Raw genomic sequence first — 18,011 nt, forward strand, 5'->3', positions numbered from 1 at the left:
TGTTGGTAGTTTGGTTCTCCATTCTCTTGCACTTGCAGGTTTTGAAGTGAATGTGAGCACTCATGGCGTTTTGTCCTTATATATTGCACGTGACTGATGAAAGAGTGATTGTGATTGGTCGACGTCATTCGGGTAACGAATTGTGATTGGTTGCTGTTAATGAGGTCAGTAGAACAAAGATTGACCTCATTCATATAAGTCCTTGACCTTGAAACTATTTCACACTAGTTGCAATCGATAACTGATTCCTAAGTTCTGAGGAGATTTTATGATCAGGGTTTTGTCCTTGTTGACATGTCCTGTAATACGAATCATAATATTCAGCAATTCCACCTTGTCCTTCTACAAAACTTAGAAGCAATGTTATGGCTTCTGCCGATAAATGAAGAATCCTCCAAACTTCAGGTGGTATGTTTATCTTTTTTTCACCATCATCGATCTGAATCCTTATTTGCTCCTTTTCCTTCCAAATTGCGAGGATGATCTTCGGTGTTAAGTACAAAACCATACTTGCGGACTTCTGTTTAGACCTGGCCTCAGCTTTCTGTTTCTTTTTCCCATCATTATGTTGTTCTTCCTCCATCATCACTTCAACTGAGCGTTTATCGTTCCAAGTTAACTGAGCTTGTGCCATGACCTAGTGCCTAATATCCAACTATCAACAGACATATTCATTTTATATAATTTTCATAAGCATTTCTTTGCTTTGATTGGTTGTTGATAACAGAATTATGCAAATGTTCTCTTTAGAAACCTTACAACCTTTTTATCATTAATTTCAAGATCATTTCGAAATCCGGATAAGATGTTCTTTAGAGAGTAACCTAGTGATTTTTTCACCAAGAAGTACAGACAGTATTGACCGCAAAGCAATGAGAAAGGATATTGTAAAACTTTGCTGGAGTATGTCCACCAGGAAGTATTTCTCTTTAAAAATTTAACGATGAGTTTACTTCTTGGCGGTAAACCATACGAATCAAAGAATGTTGCCTTGCACTTACCATCGAACCATATAGCTAACCAGTGTTCACCTTCTTTTCTCATTGGATGTGTATTAATTATGTATGCTGAAGGATAACTATCAACAAATGTAGGTATCTGATCTAGGGCATACACACCTTTGAAATATTTTCGCAATTTCGGGTGTAATTTTGCTACTTTAATCAAATCTAAAGTATTCATTGGAAATCCTTGATGATATTTCTTGCACGATCAATTTCTATTACGTTATCGAATTCGGCATAGACATAAACGGATGTAGTTTCTGTCAAAGCCTCCTCAAATTTCAGATCTAGTCGAAGGTTTCCCTCTTTTACTAGATGAACATGATCACCATCCTCTTTATCTGGTGACAAGTCAAAAACCCAAAGACTGTACCCTTTTCTGAAACTTTCTCTTGTAATATCGTTGCCAATATCGTCGTGAACCTTTCCAGTATCTGTAAACAATGTCATGTATGATCTGATGTATCTATTATTTGTTCCAAAAGATGGTGTCAATGGTTGTGCAGGATATGTGCGACTATTTGCTTCAACGCTTATGAAATTAAGATTATTGTGTTTAAGATTGAATGGATTTTTATTCTTTGCACCCACCAATGCAGCATTATCTGTCATGAAAACAATTACTCGCCTTGGTACTTGACCTAAATATACGTTATCTCGAGTCACAGTTTGCGTGCCCGCATTAACTGAGAATGTTTTCACCTCAACTCTTCTAATGGGGTACTTAGCATTACTGGTATTAAGAGCTTTTGCATGGGCGGTTAATACAGCAGGGTTAGGCTTGACTTGTTGAACAAGAAGAACAGCTTTCTTTATTTTTGTCACTTCAGTGCCTACATCAGACATGAGGTTGAAATTATTCTTTGTACGATTCAATCTTAATTTCAAATCTACACCATTCAGCAAGTAACGACTCTGATGACATAAATCAAGGTGTAACCTTCCAAACATGTCTAACTGTCTGCTTTTCGCTATAAATTTTGCTCTTGTTTTGAAACCGCCATTAGTGTCTGCTCCGGCTGGGTCGTTTTTCTCAAATTTGCCAGGGTCATCGGCAAACCAAAGTGCCGATTGTAGCTGACTCCTCTTTGCCTCTAGACCGTACGATAATAAGGTTTCTATGTAGGCTCTGTATGGGTAAGTGTTGTTAGAGGACGTGACTAATTGACCATTTAATGACAGGTCAATCTGACTAAATAAGGAATGAAAAAAATAGTTGACTGGTCCAACCTTTTCATTTTCATCCAAGTTAGTGCCATCGCTTTTGGTGACTTTCACCTCCAGATAAAGGTACGTTTTAGCCAAATCGATGTACTCATCACCACGATTAGAGATGAAAAATTCTATTGGCGTATCATCATCTAATGACCCCAAAGGTAGATATTCAACATGCTGCGCTTTTTCAATGCTAGTCAGCGTTGGTGGGAGGGAAAATAGTTCCAGTTCGGATTTTGTGCACTCACAGGATCCAACACTGATCATTTTGACAGTCTTATTCAAATATGTCTGCCGACGATTTTGTTGATCTTCTCCGTCGCTTCGCCTGTCTCAGACTGGATGCAGAAGTCTTTGCTTTCCTCTTTTTATTAGAAGCCTTTGTATTACCCTGAGACATTTCCTGAACCGAGGAAAGTACATTTCGACCTATATTCTTCCCAGCTTCAATTGCTCTCTGTTTTGCAGCCTGTTTTAGGTTTCGACCCTTTAGCAGATCTCCGGCAAACTGTGCACCTGACTGAAGGAGAGATTTTCCTGCCGATTTGGCAGCTGATTTAAGCATTGGTATGGCCATTTTTGCCAGACCTGAGAATAAACCCCCTATGCCATGTCCTCGCTGTACAGGGGCACCCATAAACACAGGGAATCCACCACTACCTTTTTGGGTGTAATGTGCATCATAACAATGAGGGTCACAAATATAAACCTTTCTCATATTTTTTGTTTGCGCCTGAAGTGAAGTAGAACATCAACTCTGCCTTTCTCAAATGGTATGGTCACCTGTGTCACTCCTTATATCTATTTCGATTGTCTCAAATGTAGACTTGCTGACAGAGAAATAATGAATATTTTTATATGACTTGCGAATACTCTCATCCTCTTTACCTTCAGCACATACAGTTCTGAGTAAAGGTGTCAATACATCTCCCACCAGTTGATATTGTAATACATCGCTATACACGTACATATCATGAAAATGTCTGAGTATATCTGCTTGATAGGGAGCGGTTGTGTTCTCGTTAAGGGCAATATTGTCTTGATGAAACCCTAACATATGAGACAGTGGTGATGGTAATAGTATCAGTCTACCTTCTGGGAGTACAAAACTAACTTTTTTTGCAACCCTGTCATAGTTGAGAAAAAAATGTGTATCTTGTTGAACGCTAGTGAGTGCACTTTGAATTTTGAGATTCATTTCCATTACCAATTTGTTGATGTCATTATAGTATTTGATTGGAACTGTTAATGTTTTCCATGTCATGGGTATTTTTCCAGTCTTGGGGTCAGGATCGTCACTGGAAGGGATGTAAATACGAAAATTGTTGTTGGAAAGGTTGATATTACTCCACGTGTGTGGATATTGAAACTCGGCTAATCCTACTTCCCAATTTTCAGTTGAATCTAATCGTATAGCAGTGCTCAGCTTTGTAGTGTAGTGTCCAATTGTATTATCAGGGAAATACTTTAACGAACTATTGCAGGGTAATGAAACATAGAAGTGGTCATTCGTAAAAGCTGCCATGTTATTTCAATTGGAAAAGGTATTCCTTTGCAGAGGATGATGATTATTTTCAGTAGGAAACGACGGGTTTGGTAACAGATAGCCTAGACAGCTGCATAGAAGAGATATCCACAGGTTACTCAGTCACCATTTGCAAATGCAATGTTAAAAAGAGCTGTGATGACAACGATATAAATGATCACAACTTGAGTAAAGAATATTATTTCTGGTTTTGGAACATTATGCCCAAAAATAATCCAGTTTTTGTGCCGTGAAGTCACCGATTGTCGATCTTCACCCTTGTCTACTTCGTCTTCTCTTTCTACTTCAGACAGAGGTGTATTTCTTTCTATATTTCCATCGGAAAGTTCAATTGACATTTTTTTTAGGCAAGATATCTTCATCGACGTTCAACGTCCGAGTGACTAACCCAACTGTTGAATTTTGATGGATAACCCTCCCATTTAACAAAGTATTCCTTTCTCTTACCACGTCCTCTTTCTGCAAGTATTCTTTCTATTTTATAGGTTTTATCAGGGCTTATGCGTACTTTCTGTAATTCTGTTTCATAGAAACTCCCTTGAATGGTGTCTCCGTCATCGTCTTCAATCACGTACAAAGGGGGCCTACTTTTTATTTGTTTTTTTACGGTGAATATTTCCATGGTCCAGTTGGGTAGATAAGATTTCTCAAATGTCATCTTGACTTTGCTTATTCTCACTTTTTCACCAATTTGAAATTTGAATTTGATGTTCTTCAGAGACAGGTTTTCTTTTGAGTAGAGAGTGTGCCAAACATCTGAAGCATTGTCTTCGTTCACTTCACTTGGTTTCATCTTAATACTCCGATGCCATGTGTTGTTATACGAGTGCACAAGTTTTTGGAGAACAGGCACGTATGAGAGAGTATTTCTCTCTGTGAAATATTTCCACATTTTACTTTTAAGGGTCCTATTAAATCGTTCAACTATTGCCGCTTTAACTTCATTATTCGAGGTAAAGAAGTGAATATTTTCTTTTTTCAGATAGGCTTGAAATTTTTTGTTCACAAACTCACCCCCTTTATCAGTTCTCAGATTCTTAGGCTTTCTCTTAGAGGAAGAAATTATCTTTTTAAATGCAGTCACCTGTTCGTCACCTTTTTTTGATTTTAGACCCACAACCCAGGCATATTTTGACAGGGTATCAATTACAGTGAGAAGATATTTAAAGGGTTTATTATACCTGACAATTTTCGATAAATCAACAAGATCGGCCTCCCATTGTTCGTCAATATCAGAAACCACGATACGTCTTCGTATAAAGTGGTGTCTAACTGGTTTGTGAAGTGTGTATGTGTCTTGAGACTGGAGCCATTTTTTTATGTTAGAAGTTGATATCCTCTTACCAACTGCTCTCTTTAAAGCATTTATCCCGCCAAAACTAGCACTATGATTTGGTTCATAATATATTCTTTTCAATAACTCATTCGATTTCTTACTACCAGTCTTCCCACTCGTCATTGCTTTTACCATGTCTCCTTGGTGTGGTAAAACCCGGAGAAGAGACAGGTGAATTCGAATTCCAGAAGGCCAATGGACTTCTGGTTCTTGCCCTGGGCGTTTTATTCACTGATTTTGGCATTTCACCCACCCCGAGTTCTTTTTTCCATTGCCTATTCGTTACCATATCAGCCGATATGCCACCTGTTTTGTTCAAATAGGACAGGACAGGTTCTATTCCAACCGGTGCAAAGGACTGCTTCTTGTTGGATGAGGCATTCTGGACAATAGTTCTTATATTGCTCCCTTTGATGGGCTCACCGTTTATTGAAATTTCACCTTTTCCATCCCACTGGAATTTAGGATCATTCATTAATGCATTGACTAGTTTTTTTGCCTTTGCTTTGGAGTAGTTCGGTATATTGTTGACTATTGTTTTCTGATTAAGTGGAGAGGTTGCAGGTGGTGTGGTTCCACTTGCAACAACCGCCTCTGGCTCTCTTTCTTGTACAACAGGTTGGTTTGCAGCTGTGGCTGTTGTCGCGCGAACACTAGTGGGAATAGGTTTAGTTAAATCTGAGCCTTCTGAGTGAATTGCTCCTAAATACTTTCGAAGTAACTGTGAATATGCTAAAGCTTTGTCATACTCATTCATATCCTTCCTCGATAGCACTTCCTGCATTTCTCTGTCAATACTCATTGCATGGGTTGCCACTGGTTTTGTGTCCTCTTTGTATCGTTGTTGAGACAAATATTTGTCCACCATTTCATGAGGAATTAGAGACATTTTCCTTATTTGACTCATCTTTAGAATAAGACTGTCTGTCTGCTTTTGAATATCAAACACCGAATATACTCCCTATGGCTTTTATGACTGGACCTAGCAGTGCACCAAGAAATCCACCTCGCTGTATGATTCTTTTACGTTCCTTAAACGATGTTTTCTTGTTGGCCAGCTTGCGAATAGAGTGTCTGTGTTTTCTCAAACAGCTGAACTGTTTCTTATTCAGGGCGACATTGCCTTTTAAACAGTTCTTTGCAGACTCACCAACTGCTTTGAACAGGCCATTATCAGCTGATTCTAAAATCTTTCTCCTATTTTTAGCTCGAGCAGTTTTCAGCTTTTTAAGCTGGTGGACATAATTTTTTATGTGATATTTTGCCATTTCTATGTGATGTGGCTGTGTCTGTGAATATTCAACAACTGATGTCATATTCGTATTTCATTTGTTTAAGTATACAATTTGGTTTTCATCTGGAAAGATATTAGTCCTCAATCGTAAATCTTCCGAAGTTGAAGGTTTAAAATCTAAAAATAAGTAACCAAAAGGAGGCTTTGTCGCATCTTTAAATGCCTCATTTAGGGCTTTGGTGTTGCCGGGAGAAATTTGCTTTGCCAAATGTGCTATCTGAGAAACATCTCTTGGATTTTTAAAGATAACAAGATAATTCGAGTTCAAGCTAATGGTGCGTTGTTCTCTGCCTTGGTGAAATAAATTCTGGATTATATAGACTACACTCATATTTTGATGATGACAACCCCTTGTGAATATTTTGGTAACCTTTTCATCTGTTTCACACATTAAGTCATCTATAATGAGTAGGGTATGTGCACCTGATGAATTATCTGTGAACTGTAGTCCAGAGATAAATTCAACATTTGGAAAATTTGCAAATGACTCCTGCCATTGGCCTCCATAACACCACACAACTCTTTGAGGGGGTGGATGGATAATATCTCTTGCATAGGAAATAAGTTTTTGTACAAAGAAAGACTTTCCACACATCGTTGGACCAGCCACAAGACATGTGAATGGATGCTTCAAAAGAAGGTCATCGCTTGAAATATCCATGTTGAAACATCAGAACACAATGATTGACACAAGAACAAAATGAGATTTTATACCGAGTTTAATAAATATCATAATGGTGATCCTTGCAATTAATTAACCAATTGATTAATCGAATATTTACAAACATATACATCAATACTCACAAACATAAACAGCAATCCTTTGAATGAATTAATTGAAAATTTACAAAATATATACATCATCTATACGCGTACACAGATTAATATACATTTATATGCAAAAATATTTAAATATCATACAATTTTTCTTTGAGAGAGCAGGTGGGATGGAATTTCTTGAGATTCGATTAGAGAAAGAAAAAGCTATTTGTCAATCAGGATGATGATGATGATGATGATGATGATGATGATGATGATGATGATGATGATGATGCTGATGATGTAATGACGAAGATTAAACTCATAAAATATCAACATTATTACAGTTGTTAATGTTATTATTCATATTCATATTCATATTCATATTCATATTCATATTATTATTATTATTATTATTATTATTATTATCATCAATATATTTACAGTTTCAATGCACAGAATGAAATAAATATCACATTGTTTTATCACCATAAAATATGCCAGTATAAACATTTTATCACAGATATATGCCCTTGCAAATTTTAATTCAAATCAATCTATGGTTGATATCAGTGTCGTTTTCAAGAATATAGGTACAACAAAATTAATCTTATTATTATAACAAAGAGGTGAAGAATCAATATCCAAATGGGAGGGTGTAAAAATCATCAACGAGGTAACGTTTGTCATAAACCAAGCCATATTTCTTTTCCTCTTGTACCGTTACAATTTTGAAGTCCTTTCGCCTTTTGATTTTGAAAGGATTTGTGATCGTAATCTTGTCCGAAAAGTTCAATGCTTCCACAAGTTTCTTCATGGAGTCAAAATTTATGTTTTGACTATTTGCATAGTTCAAGGTAAATCCCCGGACTTTACAGACAGTCTCTCCGCTACCTTTAATTCTGTAACCGTAGTTTTTGGGACCGCCGGATATGAATTCTTCTATAGTTTTACCCTCTAATTCATCTTTAAAGTCACCAAGGTAGTCACCCAAGGGTGGATTGTAATGTTGTTCGTTTGTTTCATCAACGACATATATAATGCTATCCGTATCAAAATATAATACCTGTCGCTCCAGCTTCTCTAATTCAGAGTACAGTTTTAAGCGTGCATGAGCGGTGGTATATGCAGCAATAACACAATTCGTGTATGGACATGGTTCGATGAAGTCATCCTTCTCTCTGAATTTCATCAGAACAAACTCTTCGTTCACAAGTTGAACATCAGTTACTTCAACACTGTCGTCAGTCAACTTTTTGACATACTCTTCTGGATTATCTGTATATAATGTCTTTGTGAAGTTAGATCTCTGCCCAAATTTTCCCCAGAGCGAATTCAAACAGATTTTAGCGATACTTCGTAGTCCTGGATTAACACCAATTAACCCCCTGTCCAATTGGATTCCCTCGTTTTTCTCATAATCGTCAATGTATTTGTTTTTATCCTCCTCTGTACGACACCATTCTGGCCACCCGCTTGCCTCCTGCTTTTGCTTCAAGAAATGATTGATGTAACCCGCAAATATACCCCCCTCCTTCTCAACCTTATCATACTTGGTTGTTTTTTCGAAATGCCAAATTTCAAAAGTCTCTAGAAGTTTATAGCCTTTTTCAATGGCCTTTTTTACTTCAAAAATAACCCAAGTACCCACAAGTGCTCGGTCTTCATCAGAATGGTTGCATATTTTGGAGGATTCAAGAGCGCATTTGGCACAAAGAGAGAATTTCAATTTCTTGTCTCTACGCATAGGCAATACAGGGAAATAGAGTTTCTTTGGCGGTAATATTTTGCACTTTATGAGGCCTTCGCATTTCATTGGGTCTATTTTCCGAATATTTTCGCCTCTAAAAACTTTGGGGTGATCTAGTGGATAGTGTTGGTATTTGTTGACCCAAGGATAAAGAGATGTGAAATCTACATATTTTATACTTTCGTTTTCTGTACATTTGTGATGAAGTTTGACAGCATTTGTGCGACCGCCAAAAAAAGCTTCTCTGGGATTCAAGGGCTCGCTGATGATGATGTCTTTTGTAAATTGAGCAAGTTGGGGGTCGTTTTTAATGTCTTCTCTAAAATCGCATTCACACTTCGTAATGACTGTGAAACCACAACCTTTCAGGAAATTTCGCCGAAACGTTGTGGTTTCACGAAGTTCTCCCATAGTTGTACCAATGCGGGGGTTCATAGTGTCCTTGTGCGGAAAGCATTTTTCACATCCATGCCAGAAACAACCATCAAATTCATAAATGACATTATTCTGTTCGTCGAAACCATCCACTTTGTAATTGGCAATGGATTTTTCACCCCCATTGCCGGCATGACATATGTTGATATCTTTATCTTTGAACATCAACCATTCCAACCATTTTATTCCAATGTTGGACTGCTTGTCAAATGTGTAACCATGAGGTGGCAGAACAGCAATCGAAGAGGGGGTCATGAAGTTTTGTCGAAACACTCTACTACAAGCTGATGCTATAGTTACGCTTTCTTTAAAAGGATTCACCTTTAGCAAGCATTCGAATGAGTCCACAAAGCGAACACAACACCTTCTTAAAATGGTGACGTCACTCTGACAATAGGATTCCAGTTCCTCTTGTAAATCATAGGGTTTTCCAAGTTGGCCATTATACCACAGAAGAAACTTTTTTCTCCCTTCCACGGTCATACTGTCGGGGTCGAAATATTTAATGTCGGGGATTTCTCCGATATATTTTTCATTTGCTTTTGTATTGAAATGGTGTGGAAAGTAGCCTTTTTTCATCTCATTGAAATTAAAGGTTTTGGGAAAGTTGCTAAGAGGCATGTTCAGAAAACTAAGAGAATCGAGAAATTTCACTCCAGCTGCTTCGAATGAAAGAATTTTCTGGCCAACTTGAATAACATCTGTTGGTTTGATCCCTACACTATGAAGGTATTGAATAATGAAAAAGGCATCGTAACCCCTGTTGTTGTGTGCCACTGCCACTTTACCTATATTTGAACCGTTGAATAGCCACTCGCAAAAATCTACGACAGTATTTTCCCCACGGAATACTTTCTCTTCTCGTTCATCACCACACAAAATACATTTTAATTCATCATCATTCTTAGCACTTTCCTCTATTCCACAAAAGAGGCAGCAACGATGTGCAATACACAAGTTTGGAATGTGCTCTCGTTCACCATTTTCTAGAATTTTTTCTTGGGTGGATTCAAAGTCGTAAAATACAAATTTCATAAAATCTCTCATTGCACCCTTCTTCTTCTGCTTTGGTTTTTTGATGAAACATCTGTGGTCATGTGGTTTATTCATACCACAAATATGGCAATACGTTGTAAAACATTGGTGTTTGTTTCGTTTATCATATGATTTATCACATTTCAAGCATTTTATGAAAAGTTCACAAACGGAATGAGCGGCATCATTTTTTACAAGGTGTCTTTCATAGCACGCTTGACTTTTGAAAAGACGTCTACATTTGGGACAGTTTGTCCATTTAACTATATCACAACCGGTGTCTGTTTTACAACATGCACACGTAGCTTCGCAGACATGGGTTTTATCGTTTTGGTAACCTTTGTCGCAGTGCGGACAATAATAAGACCTCTCAAAGAACCCTGTCATAGACATGATTGGAGCAAAATGCTCATCATAGTGGTACAGATTTATGCGGTGCGGTGCAGGGGGTCCTCTGTAACACATGCAGTTGAAATATAAACTAGAATATACCACGAGCTGATAATCGGGTGAAAGGTGTGCTTGAAATTTAGCGACGTCTTTGAGGGTGCATTTGGATTTTGGAACACCCGCATTTTCATGAAGCTCGGCCGCCATTTCACCTTGTTTTTTACTATTGGGATGTCTGATTGACTGGTGTTGTGGATGGTTATCTATACGAGTTTTACTAACGATGATGGCTCTGGCTAAACATAATTCGTCATCTTTGTTTTGAATTTCGATGAAGCATGACTTTTCGCGGACTTTTTGATGAAGAGAGGCAATCCCTCTTGCATACAAACCGCCAATGGGAAGAGGGGCGTGTATGAAATTGACGAAAAACTCGCCCTCGAAAAGCCATGAGTCATTTGATTGAGTAACTCTCTCGATTTCACTCATGATCTTTTCGACTGTGAGTTGATCTGGTGAAATGAATGGAATACTGATATGTCTAAGTCCTTGACCAGATATGACAAGTCGGACTCTGTCTTGGGGCTGCACATCCTGAAGGAGACGATTCAAAAGTTCTCCGAAAACATTTGATATGTGAAATAAGATATCATTGAAAGAGGTACCTCGCTCCATTCCAGTTACTTTGATTTTCAAATCTTGACCCATCGTGCCATATTTTCTTATTTTAATGTCCTTGAGCGAGATAATTTGAAAAACAGGCTGTGCATGAGGATGGTTATGTGCTTGCCCATGTATCTCATTGTCCGACTCGTCAACATTTTCATCATCATCATCATCATCATCATCATCATCATCATCATCATCATCATCATCATCGGAAGGAGAAGAAGAAGAAAAAGAAGAAGGGCCATTTTGGTTGATGACCTGGTGACCACCAATCTGAGTATTGGCTAGGTTTTTTTTGTCGTCTTTTGACGAAGCCCTAAAAAAGACGTCGCCATCTTGGTATCATGGAAAGGGTGTACCACAGAATGTGTGCCACTTAAAATTGCCCGGATGTTGGGATTGTCTTTCTGGGGTACACCATTTCCAACATTACCACCCGGTAGAACACCAATTGCATGAGGAGGTCTCCTTTCATTGGGATTTTTCAAAAGTGATCTCAAGACAGGGTCCCTGTCATGCCTCCTCTGTCGCTTCTTTGAATTCCCCCCATCGAGGTCAATCTTCCGCTTAGTAGGATCAGACCTGATATAAGCGGAGGATGTCGATGCAACTTGAGAGGTATGAGGTTCATTCACCTCTTGCAACTTGTTAGTTGTAAGTGATGAACGCTCCTCAGCCTTGGTGAGGATGTTCGACTCCAGAAACTGCTGGAGTTGGACATCCTGCCCAAGTTGTGATGATTGCAACCCCTCAAGTTGCACTTTCCCATTCGTAATCTCATCAAAGAGATTATGAACTATTTGACCTCGAAGAGGAGAATCAGAATCCACGTTTACAATTGGTGTACAGAGTGGTGATTCTGATTGGTTGCCTGTTACATTTGATTCATTATCTGGAAACGATCCTGAAAGATATTTCAGGACGTCCCCATCTGACGAATTTTCTGTCATAGGCAATCCGTTTGGTAATTTGTCTCTTTTTGAATGGCACTTCCTATTTTCTTCATAATATAGCAAGTCCGAGAAGTCTAGCAAAGCAAGATCCTCTGGTGTGCATGGCACCCCCTCCAATTCTCTGTTTAGGGGAGGTATTTTTTCTTTGCTATCTTCCCGGACAGGCATCTGTTTCACTAGATCAGGAGAGTCTGGAACAAGAACAACATCCTCATCAGATGGTTGAGGCATTTCAGTTGTCAGATGTTCTTGTTCCAACGCCTCCTGATCTCCAGCAACACACTGATGAAATTCAGGAACAAAAAACACCTCATTCAGGTCTTTACCATCGGGACGATAAATTTGCGAAGGAGGTATTTTTTCTTCCTCATGATCCAAATCGATATTGCTGGATCGTTGCAGCAGATCCCTTAAATGAGGACTATCCCGTACCGTATGCGGCTGATCAGTCACCACTATGACAGATTGATGAGGTGGTGAAGGAGGCGTTTCCTGCACAACATTTTCCTGACAACCAGCATCAGATGACGATGGTAAAAAAAAGAGTGTAGGATTTAAATAAGGCATCATTACCTCAAGAAATTCCTTACGTTCCTTCCCTTCATAATATTTTGGGAGGTACATCTTCCCAACACCTGCTCTCTTCAAAACCCAATCGTTTAAAATGTCTATAAAATCACTGTACGTTCTTTCGCCCATTGTTGTTGTTGTTGACTGCGTTACAGGTGGTGGGAGTGGCGGGGATATTCTTCCAACTTTTCTTTCTTCATCATTTCCAGGGGTTGTTGTTGTTCTTGATGGTGATGGTGGTGAGGGTGTTGGTTCTTCTTCTGGTGGCGTTTTTGTAACTTCTAAATAAAAAAAGTTTTGTTTCAATTCAGGACAATGTAAAAAAGTTTATATCAAACATCCTTCTCAGTTGTTGTTGTTGTTGTTGCTATTATCAATAGTGTAGATCATGTTATTGCTGTGATTTAGATAACAAGAGAATTTTTTTTTTCATTTTAAGACTATGTAAAATTAGAAAAAAATTTACAAATCAGGATCTCGAACAGTTATGAACACACTTACTCGTTTTTTTTGTTGTCATTCTTGGAGTTGACAGTTGAGTTTTAAATGACCTCTTTTTTAGATAGAGCTTCAAATGGCCTGTGAAGAAAAAAAAAGGTGTAATCATTAGATCATACACATTCAATAAATTAAGCATAAATATATATATATATATATGGTTTTTTTTGGGCATATATCAAGACATTTACAAATTTATTTATTTACTACACACCTTTCTTTGCCTCTTTAGGCCTCTTCCTTTCCACTTTTACCCATTCATGTGGTTTAGAAGTGAACTCCTCCTCGGAATCAGGTCCGTCTGAAAAGAAAAAAGACAGTACTCTATTATGAAATTACATTAACTTCGTAAAGTTGGGTTCTTTTTTGTTATAGCATTAAAAAATAAAGCATGAAGAAGAATAAGAAAGAAAAACTTACCAAGAATAGGAAGAGGCTTTTTTCCAGCAACCACATTGGCATGTGTCAATTTTTTATTACTAACAGCAGCTGCTGCTGCACATGACCGTTCCATTGTCTTCTTTTCCATTATTATAACTGAAAATAAGTAATATACAGGAATAGAGAAGTGTTTGTTGCGAAGTTTTGTGTTTGACGAGTTCATGTCATAGAAAGAGTTGCTAAATGAATGCATGTCATTGCTGCATACAGGTAATGATTCTGACTCATTGTATAGCAAATAGAAATACGACTCCATTTCAATGACAGGAGCCAAAAGAGTTGTGACTTTGGCAAGTTTGGCGAAAAATTATCAGATTGCGCACAACCAAAACACAAACCTTTTCATATGTGTTGAGAGCAAATGCAATGCCTATCGTGGTATCAGTAGATTGAGTCATTAAATGCTAAATAAAAACAGGGGTCATTTTCATAATAAGCTGTTCGGCAGCTTTGCAAAATGAACCATTTTCCAGGAGCAGTTTCTACTTTTGTTATGTGAAATGTGTCCCTTTTTATCACTGTGATTCTCGGATCCTGTACTTGCTCTCGTGAAATTGTACTTGGAACAATTATAACACCTTCACAGTTCTTTAATTCTGGGATGTATGTTGAAAAAGTGAACTGAAATGATCTTCTCACATATTCAGGAGGATGCATGTTTGATACAATCTCGCCATTTGGACACAACTTCCAGCCATTGCTGTTTGATAACACATGAATTGATTTGTATTTAGCAAGTATCTCTAAACATTCTGGAGCAGTGAACACATTAGTTCTCTCCATCTTGAATATTTCATCCATGGTAAAAGGGCCATATTTTTGCCTCGCTGGAATAGTACGATTAAGTACATAGAGATTATCATTTATCATGACATTTCCATGAGAAATTATTTTTCTTTCTTCATTTCCCTCAAGCAGCTCATCAAAGAGCTTCTCCCCAACTACAAAAACTCCATGAACAGGATCCTTTCCTTCAGGATAGAATGCCTGATGCAGACAGAAATTCAGAGTGGCAAGCACAGTTTTGGGGAGCGGTCCTTCCATGTTGACGATCTCGGTCCAAATGGATAACCAAAATGTGTTTGGTGTGTTTTGAGGATAAATTCAAATGAAGTTTGCTCAAGGTCAAGTTTGTCATTGTTCTTTAGCATGTGACCTCTCATAATCACACACTCATATCCAATCAGATTCACTCACAAATATCACATAGTAGATAAAGAATGGACAGCATCTATCAGAGTTCATTTGAGATTAGTGCACCACAATGTCTACATATGAACAACTGCAAGCAAGTGTGCGGAAAGCACTACAACTACCAAACGTAGTTATATTTGGCACAAGATTGGAAATTATGCACGGCAGTGTGTGTGATGACTGTATGCTGGGAGAACACCATTTCCAAAACTACCACATCAAGTGTACAAACTGTGAAGCAAAGAGATGTACACACTGCTTCATGAAAAATGTTCAAAAGGACCTAATTTTGAATAACCATATGTGTGCACATTCATGTCCATGTTTATGTACATGTGGAACAATTGATGAAGAGAGGGAATTCCTAGACTTGGAGGAAGCTTCAATCATATACCATAGAAGTTTGACACCATCATCATAAACTTTTCACCCAGGGGCATCAGGAAAAACGGTCCTTTCAGGGCCAAATATACCTCCAAAAATAAATCTCATTGTAGGCCTACAATAAGGAATAATAGATCAAAAATTCTTACCTTAGTTTAATATCCGTGAAGTTTCTGGGTATGAGATTCTCCTGATATCACCAAAGCCACAACACAATAGACATCCGTCTCAAAAGACTATGAGTAACAGAATGATTAAACAATAATATAATCCTGATCTTAAACAAGAATCACACAAGTTGTTGAAAAATATCTGTATGTAACAAAGGGAAAAAAATAATTACCAGTACTTATGGTCAAATTAGGGTCATTAAATAAAACGGTAGCAGCATTTAGGTCGATCATCACAATTATGTTGTTCCATCGTTTATGACCTGATTAGGACAAAAATTACAAAAAATTATACATAATACCCAAACTACCATTTGGTGAATTGCACCAATCATCATTTGCATAATGTCATACATGCATTTTAGTAGAGTGCTTTGTGAAAAGTTCTAGGCAGTTGACTTTAGTCTGTACAGAGTTGGTGAAACTTTGAATGTGATATTTTTCTGAATATTGTTTTAGCAGACTCTGTTGCATGAAATAGAAAAATATTGAATGGCATACCATGTACTAACGCTTTTTGGTCCAAAGGGAAAAAGAGTGGCCAATTGTAATATGAAGTCTTCCTCCTTGAGGTTGATGTAATATATAAATAGTTCATCTATGTCTGGCATACTGTAGTTGTTCCTTATCAAAGCTGTTGCTTGGGGTACCTTATGATAACGCTTCATGTTTCAAAGAGAACAGATTGGTCAATTGCAGTATGAAGTCTGCCCTCTTGTGGTTGGTGTAATATGTAAATACTTCATCTATGCATGTCATGCTACAGTTGTTCCTTATTAATGGTGATAGGTGTACCATGTAATAACGCTTTTTGTTCCAAAGAGAACAGAGTGGCCAATTGCCATATGAAGTCTTCCTCCTTGTGGTTAGCATAATATATAAATACTTCATCTATGTTTGTAATGCTATAGTTGTTCCTTATCAAAGCTGCTTTTGAATGCTGTACATGAACTTGACGTGGTATTCTTAGATATTTTACAACACCCTTAGTATTATATGTGCTGACTCACTCTTATTCTTTTCAGTATCTTCAAGTTATGTCTACTATGTCACCATGTCACTAGGCTATAACCCAAATTGGTTATTTTTCACAATATCCACAAACTGGTTTACCAAGTCAAGGTCGTCTAAACTTCGGATATCTCAAGTATGTCAGTAGGTCAGTGGGCCATGACCCACTCTGGAGATTTTACACCATATCAAAACTAGGTCACTAGGTCACTAGGTCAGGTCAACTTTGAAAACTTCTCACACAGAAAGTAGGTCAACAGGTCAATAGGTCACTAGGTCAAAAGTTCATAACTTTCCCACTCTGGAGATTTTACACCATATCCAAACTAGGTCACTAGGTCAGGTCAACTTTCAAACTTCTCATACACAAAGTAGGTCAGTAGGTCAGTAGGTCACTAGGTCAAAAGTTCATAACTTTCCCACTCTGGAGATTTTACACCATATCCAAACTAGGTCACTAGGTCAGGTCCAAAGTAGGTTACTAGGCCATGACCCACTCTGGAGATTTTACACCATATCCAAACTAGGTCACTAGGTCAGGTCAACTTTCAAACTTCTCATACACAAAGTAGGTCAGTAGGTCAGTAGGTCACTAGGTCAAAAGTTCATAATTTTCCCCAAGTAGCCCATATACTACTCTGGCCGACTTCCCGCTCTCGATTCAATTTCTGTTACTAAACTCGGGTTTTGGTCAATAATCCATGAAGAAGCATGTACATGTACATGACTGTATGGATTTACAAACAAAGTCATAAACGTGATTTAACTGATAAGCATGTTAAATGCATTAGTGTGCATTTCTAAAGGCGTTTCACTGTAACTCCAGTGTTGCTGACCGTGTTGCCACGAATGATAATGAGCTCCTGGATGGTTGAATATGCATGAGTTCGACTCTCCATCAAGGGCAGAAAAAAGGCGCTGTTTGGTGAGCCGGGCTTGCCAAATAGTCACTTCCTTTGGTTTTAGTGTTGGGTGTTAATAGTGAGGTTGAGATCCACAACTTATCCCAATACTTATACATGTACTTATCACTTATGAAATTTGCGAAATACGTCATCAAATTTGATGGGGGTATTTCACCCCGATAAGTTGGCAAAAACGGCCGATTGGGCCTTCTCAAAAATCAGGTTTTTCGACAGCACCGAGTTGAGCAATCAACCCGGAATGCATATCACTCACGAGGCTCGTTACAATACGTTCGGTCCGGGGTTTGTGGACGCATCGGAAAGCAGGCAAGTATTTTGGATTTGTTGTCAAACAATTCTGTTTTTCTCGTCCTAACTTCCAAACATATATAATTTACTGCCCTAACTATTTTCGTTGACTCCTATTGCACATGACGAACATAAGAATTCGT

General features: G+C 38.0%; 2 protein-coding genes and 1 long non-coding RNA gene across 3 annotated transcripts; all 3 read right to left on the bottom strand.

Moving 5' to 3' along the window:
* Nucleotides 1-1,178: 1,178 nt before the first annotated feature.
* On the bottom strand, nucleotides 1,179-2,486 carry LOC135500133 (uncharacterized protein F54H12.2-like). Its single transcript, XM_064791380.1, has one exon. It carries the CDS (start codon nucleotides 2,484-2,486, stop codon nucleotides 1,179-1,181), a length of 1,308 nt encoding a protein of 435 aa, XP_064647450.1.
* A 5,305-nt stretch (nucleotides 2,487-7,791) lies between these two features.
* Nucleotides 7,792-8,901, bottom strand: LOC135500134 (uncharacterized). Its single transcript, XM_064791381.1, has one exon. It carries the CDS (start codon nucleotides 8,899-8,901, stop codon nucleotides 7,792-7,794), a length of 1,110 nt encoding a protein of 369 aa, XP_064647451.1.
* Nucleotides 8,902-13,216: 4,315 nt separating this feature from the next.
* On the bottom strand, nucleotides 13,217-13,915 carry LOC135500687 (uncharacterized). Its single transcript, XR_010449504.1, has 4 exons — nucleotides 13,875-13,915; nucleotides 13,669-13,755; nucleotides 13,458-13,535; nucleotides 13,217-13,237 (listed from the first exon to the last, which is right to left on the bottom strand). It is a non-coding gene; the product is annotated as an uncharacterized LOC135500687 (long non-coding RNA).
* Between the last annotated feature and the right edge of the window lie 4,096 nt (nucleotides 13,916-18,011).

Source organism: Lineus longissimus, chromosome 16, assembly GCF_910592395.1.
Source record: "Lineus longissimus chromosome 16, tnLinLong1.2, whole genome shotgun sequence".
In the NCBI taxonomy this organism is placed as follows: domain Eukaryota; kingdom Metazoa; phylum Nemertea; class Pilidiophora; order Heteronemertea; family Lineidae; genus Lineus; species Lineus longissimus.

What these genes read in the sequence shown, in the direction of transcription:
- LOC135500133 (XM_064791380.1), bottom strand. Translation starts at nt 2,486, where the DNA reads ATGATCAGTGTTGGATCCTGTGAGTGCACAAAATCCGAACTGGAACTA.
- LOC135500134 (XM_064791381.1), bottom strand. Translation starts at nt 8,901, where the DNA reads ATGCGTAGAGACAAGAAATTGAAATTCTCTCTTTGTGCCAAATGCGCT.